This window comes from Fulmarus glacialis, unplaced genomic scaffold (assembly GCF_000690835.1).
Source record: "Fulmarus glacialis isolate BGI_N327 unplaced genomic scaffold, ASM69083v1 scaffold43002, whole genome shotgun sequence".
Lineage (NCBI taxonomy): Eukaryota > Metazoa > Chordata > Aves > Procellariiformes > Procellariidae > Fulmarus > Fulmarus glacialis.
Genome location: NW_009198046.1, coordinates 34,340 through 45,895, shown reverse-complemented (window position 1 = coordinate 45,895; position 11,556 = coordinate 34,340). Strand labels below are relative to the sequence as shown.

At 38.0% G+C, this 11,556-nt stretch overlaps 1 protein-coding gene across 1 annotated transcript in view; it reads right to left on the bottom strand.

Moving 5' to 3' along the window:
* Positions 1 to 10,504: 10,504 nt before the first annotated feature.
* Positions 10,505 to 11,556, bottom strand: part of LOC104073101 (glutamate receptor 3-like) — a gene marked incomplete at both ends in the record, with an annotated part of 34,803 nt that continues 33,751 nt past the window's right edge. The window contains one exon of the mRNA XM_009572765.1: positions 10,505 to 10,744. Coding sequence (XP_009571060.1) covers positions 10,505 to 10,744 — 240 coding nt within the window. The remainder of the gene's footprint in view (positions 10,745 to 11,556) is intronic.

The following is an 11,556-nucleotide window of genomic DNA, read 5'->3' as shown; positions in this document are numbered from 1 at the left end:
TCACCTTTCGCTTCCGATGATTCTTTGCATCATGAATCAAAGCAAAAGAGGTGGCCAGGAAAAGCTACGTATCTAGAGCTGAAGAAATGAATAATCACTTGTTACTGAGTATAAAATTCATGTCAGGAACTTTTCACTTTTTTCCTTCAGAGATTAAGACTTAATCATGTTATGGAAATATTTTTCATTCCACTGTACTACAGTAGTACACTGTCTTATATATCTTCTGAAATACATGCTCACAGTGCTGTCCTACCGTGAATTGCAGGAAGGAGAGTTTAAAAAAAAAAAAAAAGGAAAAAGTGTGATTTTAAATGTCTCGTGAGAAACCAGAGAAAAATCTATCTCCATTTGAGAAAAATCCTTTAAAAACTCCTTAACCTAAATACAATCTGAGGTCATTTTACCTGCCAGCTGAGTGCATTTGTCATAAATGTATTCACATTTATTTTTCTTCTACAAAGCATTCGAGTCATCTTTATGCTTACTGAATCAGCTGATATTTTCTGGGAAGAAAAAGGCATGTGGTCAAACTAGTTTGGTAAATTCTCTGAAGCCTGAAAGAAGAAACTACATCTACAAGGGCCACATGTCATAGATGAAGGAAGGTACTGAAGCTATAACCAATGGATTCCTTCATATAAACTCCATGGCAAACACCATTTAATTAACTACCTTAAATGCAAAGCTTCTTAGTAATCCATTATGAGTTTCTTCAAAGGCTCAAGTTTTTTTCTATGTGAGAAGGGAAATTCATGGTAAAATTTAAGAGAATTCTTGTGTAGGAATACGAAAACCTGTTTTTCATTAGTAACCATGACCATTGACTGCCAGTATGACATTCTGCATCTCTCTTAAGTCAAAGCTCACTGTGCTTTCAACTCCACAAAGGTATTTCCATATACTTAAGTAGAAGATCAGGTTGTTAACCTGCTGATCAGTACATCAGATCTTCCATCTGAAAAACAGGACTGAAAACCCTTGCATGCCCCATACAAATATTGGTGATCTTCATTCATTGTTGTTTGAGACCATCAAATGAAAATCACTTCAAAAGCACAAAGCCTTTAACAAAGCTAAATTTTTATACACCATTCACCCAGCATGCTATATAGTCCGGTATCAAAAGAAACTCGAACTGTATATGAAGCCTCTCTTTTGGTAGTGAGAAAAGAACATGTAATTGCTTAGCTGAGAACCAGCGTTGGAGTATCTGAGGCCACTCTATGAAAGGAGAAGCTTTGATTTACTAACTTGTTGAGATACATATTCCTCAAGCATTGGAGAAATCTCCTTTGTGTTTGTCGTTTTTTACCACTTGCAACTATTATAATCATTCCATTAAGCCACAACAGCCTGTGCTCATTCCACAGAAGTTCTTCACTTGGTGAACGGTTCATTTGCCTGGGCTGAAGATATTCTTCTCGCTATCACATCATGCTTACAAAAGTGTGAAGTCTCTTGTAGCGTATATAGGGAATCTGTTCACCTCATGGTGAATAAGAAACAACCACTGTTCCACAAAATACCATGGGCCACCAATAATAGCTGTCACTCAGGTTAAGAATGAACTATTTCTAGGTGAAGAAAGATGCACAGGAAGAGTAAACATACAGTCAAGATCCAGTGAAGGGTGATAAAATCTGCAAACTTGTAAGACTACTAATATGCTAAATACTGCCGTCTTAACTGCATTAAGGTATAGGATGTCAAGATGTTCTTCCTTTGGAAAACACGCTACTCCACTGAAATACGTAGTAAAGTTCACATACTAATGCAATGTTACATATCTCTCTTTTTGACATACCTGAAAATTGCTTCATCTTGACTCAATTACTAAATAGTGCTGCTTTCTTCAGTCCCGCTCAAAGTACCAACCCCCTTACGCAGACTTTAAGTCAGCAAGACAATTCACTTCCATGAACAGAATCAGCACAACTCCCCAGGTGAAGCTAGCCTGCCTTGTTCTGAGCATCCGGATGCCAAAGACACCAAAGGCTTCCAGTCTTTAAAGCTATGCTGAATACATAGATGCAAAATAATAAACTCAAACAAAGTAACTTCAAGTAAACTCCTAGATCTGTTGGGTGAGATAGGTTAAATAAATAGGTTTGATAAAAATTTAGTCACAGTCCTTTGCATACAGGTATTCTTTTCTACAGCCTTCCTTTCTAGTCTAAAAGTCCCATCTCCTCCCTGACATCAACAAATTCCACCTCATCTCTTCTGGTTCCAAGCAAAGCCTTTCTGTCACCTCTAAGGCTTGGCTTTGTGTCAAGTCCTTGCCCTTGTCTCAGAGCAAAAGGGCCAAGAGCCCCTCTCACGTATCTTTTCAGCCCTTCCCGCCTCCACCTCACTTGGAAACTGTCTTGAACTTTAGCTTTGTTTCAAGAAATCTGGAAATGTGAGGTTCTGACCATTTAAGCCTAGCTGATACACACATAAAATCAACTGAGAACAAAAGCTTCTGCCACTTAAATTACTTGTGCATACAATAAAAAAATTAAATGTTATGACTATACCAAAAGTTGATAAAACATGCATACTTATGAAAGGTAAATATTTAAATGCATGCATTTACACAAGTCAGTTTATAAATACTATCGTTTGCAGACTTCATCTCTAAGGCATGGGTGAGTGGCAACGCTGCTAGCTCTCCTGTTTACTATGTGAGATATTCAAGGCCTAATGTTCCTGAGAGTTCCAGTTGCTTTTGTTAGGACCACAAGGGTAGCAAACATCCTGCCTTAGGCTTCCAGAAATTATTTATCCAGGACTTTCCTGTTCATTTTCTGTACCCTGAATGTTCTGACTCGGTTTTACAAGCTGATTTCACATAAAGCGAGGTCAGATTCTGATGCTCTCTCAGCCACAACTGGATTCACACTCAGTGTGAGTGAGGTTACAACGCCGTTATTTGTGGATGGAAGAATGGATGGTATCACATCATCACTGCACGACAGTATCGGGGCTCTGTCATACCATGCCTTGCTCTGGTGTTCCTGCTTTTCTTCACGAATGGGCTGACACACCTCCTTATTCTCAGGGGCTCCATGAAACAAGACACAAATTTGTTGCACATGTGCAGTTACTCCACTTGTTGGAAAATACTGCTGCCAGTAGCGTGTGTTCCAACAGCTTCAAGGGATGCTCAGGCATTTTGCCTGGGCATCTCAACACCAAACTGAACCCATTGTGTATACACAAAATTTGTAAAGAGGCACAAAGCTGCAGTACAGAATACTGCCATGAACGCTATGCTGTTGGTCTTCAGCTGCATCTTAGTCTTGCCAGTATGATACATCTCACGCTGGATGACTTTCAAAGTTGATTCACTCCTCTTGTTCATAAGCTAGAAAAACGGTTTAAGTGATTACCAGGGGTAAGCTAAACAAATAGCAGCTAATGGGAAAGATCAGGAGAAAAATGCTTAAAGCTCTCAGTCCACCCAAAAACCAGCCAACATCCATTCTCCCACACAGGGTCTCAATGTTTGTTTGGGGAAGGATCAGTAAAAGGGCTTTCTTCTGTATCTGTGTACCACAGAGACCAAGATAAAAGGAGTCCGTATGAGACTTTAGAGATTTCAGAGGAAAGAAATGGAGAGTGATTATCAAAAGCTAGATTTAACTGTTCAAGCTCAGATTATTCCCGAACACATTTAGGCAGTAAAGTCAAACAGTAAAGCAATCCTGGAATATTTCAGTTAAGGTTCTGGCATCTTTCCTGAATAGTGCCTTAGTTCATACATTATACTGCTGAAAGCAACAAAGCAATGCGCCCTAAATAAGAATGTCAAGATCTGCCTCTTTGTCAGGGTAAATTACTTATATTTCATACAAACATTGCTAAGCAGTATCTACAACTTTCCATTCTATATAAATACAAATTCTCGACATTATAAGATGGTATAATCACTCATTCCCAAAAGACTGATAGTGAAAGAAACAGATCATTTTATTATTGCACATAACTATATGAAGTATGGTTGTTCTTTAAATCTAAATAATGGATTTTCTACCGCAAGGGTCTTTACACTGTGTGCGTTCTCTATTGTACCAGAGCTTGAAAACTTGAACCTACATCACATCCTTTCAAGCAAAGCCATGCAAAAGATGCAGCATTTTGTGGCCATGCTGCAAGTTGCCTTTTGCCAAGATCATGACTTAGAAGAAAATTTCTGGATGGCAGTTACTGAGGCACATGATTCTTCAGATGTACAGACCTGTGATGCCTGTTCCTGTGATATAGAGGCTGAGTCTCAGCTCGGGAGGTCTTGCCAAGATTTTATTCCCTGCTGTGTATTTCCCAGTATATAAAGAAGTGGGAAAGGAGAATGAGACAGCTCATCTACATAGCTACCTAAATGCTAGCAACTGCTATTGTCTACATGTCATCCCCATGATCCTGGGCTGCTGTCCAAAACACTCCTACAAAAGAGCCAAAAAACTTGGAAGAATCAAGGTTTGCAGTAACTCTTCCCCACTTTGCCACCTTTGGTGTTTTATAGGCTTCCAAACATGCTTTCTATGCTCCATTATTCTTCACTACAGACTGATATTTACAGAAAATAATGTCAAGATTTTAAATCCTTTCAGACTTTTGAAAGTGTAAGCAAAATACATCGCATCAACCTTATAGGTGCAACTGAGAAGAATTAAACAGGTGTAAACATACTAGCAAACAAGAATTATCATTTCAAAATGGAACAAGCCCATGTTTAATTCTGAGAAAACTGTGAGCCAGCCGTAAATCCTTTTTCCTTCATGCAATGGATTCAGACCAGTACTTCAGCTAGTGGAATAACTCCCCTGCTCTGAAGGATAAACATGTTAATGAACAGCTCAGCTATTGATTCTTTTGACATTTGACTGTCCAGCAGGTGCTGAATTCAGGGTTTACTAATGCTGGTGTAGCTGCTACCACCAGTTTCATCTTTCCCCTTTATTGAAGAAAGATCTTTATAAATGAAGATAGAAGTTCCTAACATGCAGAAAGACAATACAGAGTTTAACAAATGAGCTATGTGGAAGGAGGAGTTCTTTTGCACCTGTCTGCTGATGGAAGGTACTTACAAACAGGAGTCAGTCATACTGTATTGGATTACATTTTTCATTGCTGTTTTCAGCAGAGACTCAGTCCACAGAACCTGACATTCCAAAATCCCTAGGAATCCACCAGGTACTAAAGCAGAGTTTTTTTAGATTCCACAAAAATTAATCTTACCTCAGATGTTTTGCAAAAAATATTATGTTCTTCATATCAGTAATTTTCAGTGCAACTCTTATTTCATCAAAAAAAAAAAAAATTTGATTTTGTGGAAGATATAATGAGCCTGGTTCTACATACCACTTCTTTTATCAGCTCCAATCTCTCATTCTCCAGGGAAACCAGTACAGAAGTGTCTTGTCCTTTGATAGCAATAGATAAGTAACCTCATTTTGTAAAAGCAGAACTAAACAGAAGAGTTATTCTTTGTCTTCAGCAGAAGCAGTGAATCAGACCTCATTGCCTTGTACTGAACCCAATTTAAGGCAATTTGATGCCTTACGCATAATCATCGAGAAGCTTACAGTTTGTACCTTTTTTTTTTTTTTTGGCTCTTTACCTAGCACTTCTTTATGCAACAGGGTACAAGAAGGTTTTATATTTAAGAGGAATAGGATAGGTTATATTTTCTGAAGCTATATTGTCAGGCCTTCTGCATCCTTACCCATCCGTTATGTTCAGGTCAAATTTTTGTGTTTCTGTGGGAGTAAGGATTAAAGATGTAATTGCTTTTAAAGCAGATATTTTCAACGCTTCTTAGACACATAACCTGGGCCTGAGGCTTTAGATGAACACTTCCGTGCCTCAGCCTTCATCTAGCCAGGGTTAACCAATTAAAAAAAAAATTATTAGCTAACGATAACCCTATTTACCAAAGCTTTTTTTTTTTTTTAATTTTAGGTATCGCTAGGTACCTACTGACAGACTAAATCAAAACCAAATGACAGAAGAATTTCAGATTTAGAGAGGTATTTGGTTACAGTGCCATAAAGACTGTGATCTATCTGTACCTCTATCTAGACTGAGCTCCCATTGTGTAGGTAGGCATTACACAAACGAAGTCAGTCACTTTCCTGTCCTGTGATGACTCCTATGATTTGAAGGAAGAGGAAGAAGACTTGATGCACATCACAGAAATGATTTGGTGTGATTTTGTTCAAATGATCTGCATGACAGAAATCAATGTCTTTGTGCACAGTAGGTATGACAAATCAAAGTAACTTAGGACAGAATGCCTGTTTTGTACTGACAGATGGAAACTGAACAATCTGTACAAAACAGTGTTTCTCAGGCAAAAATAAACTGAAACATTACTTAAGAAACATTAGGGAAATTTAAATAAACAAAAGCTTCAGTATTACAATCCACCATACCATTTTTATAATTAAATGAGAAGTGCTTCACACTTTCACATAACACTAAGATGACTATGAAAACCACAAGCTTACCTCTCCACACATTCATACTAGTGTTACTCTGGTCCACTGACTTCAGTGGAGTAACATCTGATTTACAGTAAAGTAAAGCAAGAGGAAAAACAGACCTGAAGACTGGCAATAAACCTGAGGTTTTTGACGAAACATAATCCTCAGCATGAGATGCAAAAGGTGACTTTCCTGACAAGCGCTACCCCAATTCTTAATAGCTTTCTGTATGTAACCCCATCTCATTTCATCCTGACATAATCTTAATTAGTCTTAGTTCTACTGCAGAGAAGCCTACTGAGGCAGTTAGCACCATATAATTAATCAGATATTTTGCACGCATCACAGCAACCAACAGTGTCAACTTACTGATGTGAGTTAATACAAACAGGAATCAACCCTGCCCTTCCCTTTCACATGAACTAAAAGCATGTAGCATGGAATGAACATATGACTATTTCTTCTATACACTGCTTAATGTCCTTTCTTCCCTTAGCAGCCATTTCCTAATGCATCATTACTCTCTGCAAACTATAATTTATTTTTTCTGCTGGTACTAGGAGAAGAACATGCAATTTGATATTTCTCTTAAATTTCAGTTTCTTCACAGAAGAATAAGTCCAGCAACTGAAATAAGCAATGATAAGACATAATTCTTGCTGCTGGAATTCATAAATCTCACATCTTAGTTTTCTTTCTGTGTGCTTTAAGCAGTTTTTAAGAAACTGAATTTTGCACCTGCACATAAATATACATTTGAGAGCACAATCTGCAACATTCAGTCATCTCATAGCAACAGAAAATAATGTACTTACAAATACAAACATACACAACGTACATGCTAACTCACTGGATTAAAAGCTTCACTACCTATCTATGTAATTGTAGATCTTAACTTTATTCTATCGTTTGAGATTTATCTTTTGTCTTCATTGCAGGAGCCAAACATCACAGTATTGTGCCTAATGTCACTGAGGGGGAAACCATATGATTATATGATTTGATGGCAAAGAAAAAAGCCACTGCTTAAGGAAAACAACTTTATAAAGCTGAGTCTCCATTCTCCTAAGCTTAAACTGAAATAGTTCAATAAGCAATATAAAACCATAAGAAGGTTTATTCAGTTTTGTATGGCATCTGTAATGTGCTGCGGTATTTATTAATAGTAAATGCAATGTTTAATACATGGCAGTGTTTTGCTTCAGCAGAACACTGTAAAACTACTTGCAAGAACAATTTAGTCCATAACTAATATTCAACATAAGAGAGAATCTAATGTTTTGTGATTTCTTAGATTCTTAGAACACACTAGTGAGATAATAATCTTCTAAGAAAGGCAGTATTTAAATGATAGTTTATTTCAGGAACTGACAGTAAACTGCTTAACACCTTCTCTCTACAGTGTTTGTGCCCCAAAGCAGTTAAGTATCTAAGATAGGAATTATTAAAAATTGTGACAGCTCTAGTGTTTTCATTTCCAATAGCATCTCAGCATAGGAACACGTACAGCCTATTTACCACCCAACACAAGGAGTCATTCACCATTATTATTGTTCAACCTCTTGGGATATTTTGTTGTATTTGAAGGCCTATCACAAGAAATTAGGCAGCCTACTGGAATTGCCAAACGTTTCAGGTGCTGTCATCCACGATTACCGCTCATCAAACAAAGGACTCTAATGTCTATTTCTCAGTACCTAATTGCCCTGCCTCTCCCTCCTATGTGAGTCTTCTTAATTTATTTTAATGCTGGAAGAATACAGCAATTATGACTCCAATACAAGTGCTATCAAGTTTGTTTTAACCTAACTAAACCAGCAGTAACTGAAGATAATCAACTGTTCATTTTTGTTCCTGTTTTAGCAGGTGGCAAATATGTTATCAAACAACAGCAACGAGGATGTATATATAGGAAGGAGAGATAAGATGTGGTAAGTTTATCCCAAACAACTTAAAGCCCATCATCGAGCTACCTATATGCACTGATGTCTCTTCCACCCTAAAGACACAGCTGTCCTTTATCTTCTAACCCTGAGCTACATTTTGTAATCCTACAGTCACCTGCGCTGTCATCTAATTCAGATTTCACACTCTGACATCTAGTTCCGAATGTCCGACACAACATACGGCTAGCATAACATGCATGTGAGCCACAGTAGGTTCACAACGTTTGATTAGTAATTGTAAGACTGTGAGTAGGATGTGACTGGGAAGTCAAGACAAGGGACAGAAGGCAAGAGAGGTAAAGTCAGATTCCTGGGGCTAATTTCACCAGCAAGAGCCGTGTTTTAATCTGTGATTAAAATCTTAGTACGAACTAAGGCGAAATGGAGCCTAGACACAACCTAAACTGTTCCAAAGGGATTAGTCATCATAATAAGCTCATCATTAGACCGTGTCTACCTAAAGATTGTACACAATGAGAACTCTAGAAAAACTCAAGTCTGAGCCCACAAGTCTTCCCTCATGACTTCCGTTACTACCTCACTTAGTCTGAAAGTCACATCATCTAGACAAGTTCTAGTGAAAATCCCACTGTTTTGGGCGATTTTTCCAGTCTGAAGTGCCAAATTCCTTATTAGGCATGATCTTGGATGACTGATGCATCTCTTTCCAAAGCAAACTTTATTAGCCTCAATCATGGTAAGTTTCATCAGCCCTGGAACATATGACATTTTACTTTACCACATGGTGTAAGTTTATCGCATTTGGTCACATCAAACCTTTCTTACTCAGACAGATGGCATATTCACGGGAGCTTTCATTTAAAAGTGGACTAAACCAGAAATATGGATGTTTAGGTAGTGGTTTTAAAAGATTTAAAAACTGATGGCATTCTTAACTTCTCCATACTTTCCTACTTGATCTCATAGTTAGCGTTTTTCACTGCTAGAAATATTTAACACCTCCAAATCACTCAGCAAATTCTGAATTCTTGGTATTTACCTAAAGTCAGACTAAAAATTACTTCCTTTCAACATGCGGTACGTCCTTAGTTGGGTGATGCTATTAATCTTCAGTGTGAAAAGCAGAGCCACTGAAGACTTGATCTTTATCAATATGCAGTAGCCTAGGGTATCAGAACTTTGCCATGGGAGCTGGGAATGGAATCTAAGCTTCTTTGGCTCTATCCAGACCCCGTTGATCTGAAGAAGGTCTTGGAGTTGTTAATCATAAAGCTGGTGAGAAGGGCAGTGGCACATCTATCTGACGCAAAAAATGCTACCCAGGGGAAATCTGTAACCAAGCAAATTCTGTACACTCAGAGCAGGTGGCAACAGCTGCTCCTCAGAAATATGCAAGATTCCTCACAGAAAATGGTTTCTGATGCTTAGACCTCTTTTTGACAGGATTTGCTACCTTTGGTGCTTCTTAGTAGTTAGCAATTGGCTTAAGCGTGGAAACACTGGTTTTAATATGCTTTCATTTAGTAAAACATATCTCTGGTCCTTCTCGTCATGTATCTAAATTCACCTCTGGATATCCATGTGACGTATCTACAGCATCTTTTCTCCAGCAGAGCCCTAAAGCATCTTATGAATTATATTCTTAGACCGTTATTGATGCCTAAACATCTCCAGAGTGTATCTTAGCATGGACTGTCTTTGTCCAGTGACAGGAGAAATGCGCACTTATGTAAAGTGGTGTGGGATTTGCAATGTCACACACAGTGGAAGGTCTTGCTTAACAGCCTACTTCATAGTGCCGGCTTTATTTATTTTGCAAGGACTCAAAAACCCTGGCAAGTGTTGAGTCTGCGGTTCCATGGAAACCAGGTATTCCAAATTGAATGCTTACACTGCTAACACTATCCTCCAGACAATCTCTTTACAAATGATCAGTAATATGAAGATGCCTTCTTTTCATTTATCCATTAATTTTAGTTTCTTCAGAATAAACTTGTTTTCTAAGACCATCAGAATGTGCTATGTGCCTCCAGAAGAAAATTGGGATGGGCTGCACATACTGATTCTGGCAATACTTATAGCAAGTTATGAAACAGAAAAATCACTTAAAATGCCGGTGCTTACCCCGTTCTGTGTCATAGAGGTACACAAATTTTTCCCACTTATAATGAGTCAAGAGACTCAAGATGGCTCCTTTTAATGCTGGCCGCATCTGGATGACAAACTGCACATCTGCATCTGTTGGGAAGCTGGGTGTGACGAAGGATGTGTGAAGGGCTCCACAAAATGATGTCAGTGTGTTCATTGACATCTGGTCATAGAATCCAAAGATGGCATAAACTCCTCTGGAAAACTGTGAACAGACTAACAAAGACAGACAGGGGTGTTAAAATCTGACATATAACGAATTAAACAAATTTTCAAAGTATATTTGAAGTAAGCCTTCTAAGCAATCCTGAAATTATTCTGTATGATGCAGCAGATGAATGAATTCGTGAGATAATATATACTAATTTCAGTGTACCTGTGAGTTGTACCAACTTTGTCACAACTGGCACATTTTTGATTGCAATTTGTCCTGCTATGTTGTTATAATCCACTAATCTCTCCATATTGTTTAAAAATAAACATGGGATTACATTGCTTGTCTGTAAAATACCTTCCCGCCCTTGAGTAGCACCTTGAGAGCTCTGTTACCAGCTAACAAATGTCAGGTCTGCCTAAAAGTCAAAACGTTAAGATGCAGTTTTCCCTGGTATCCCACCTTGATTCAGGTATGATTCAAAGAAATCTGGATGTTTTATTCCTCTATAGCCCACAACCCTGAAAACTCTGTATGAAACGTGGGTGTGGTCTTTTTCAGTGAGGAATTATGGTGGCTTCTTAACTGAGTGTTAAAATCTTTCAGAAGCAATTTAGAAAGTGTATGGCTCATTAATGACAACACATATTGTTGCTTCACGGGTCGAAAGCTGATATCCCTTAACCTAGAGGCTTTTAGTCATTAACCATTCTGATGTCCTGAGGAATTCATCTAGTACCAGAAAATAATCAAAATGCAGTCAAAGGTGTTTTGTTTCACATCTACTTATCTGGGGAGACACTTCATTTCCCATACTTTATAGAGATTGAACAATGACCATTTTGGACAAAAATGAAAGTATTTCAATTTATAA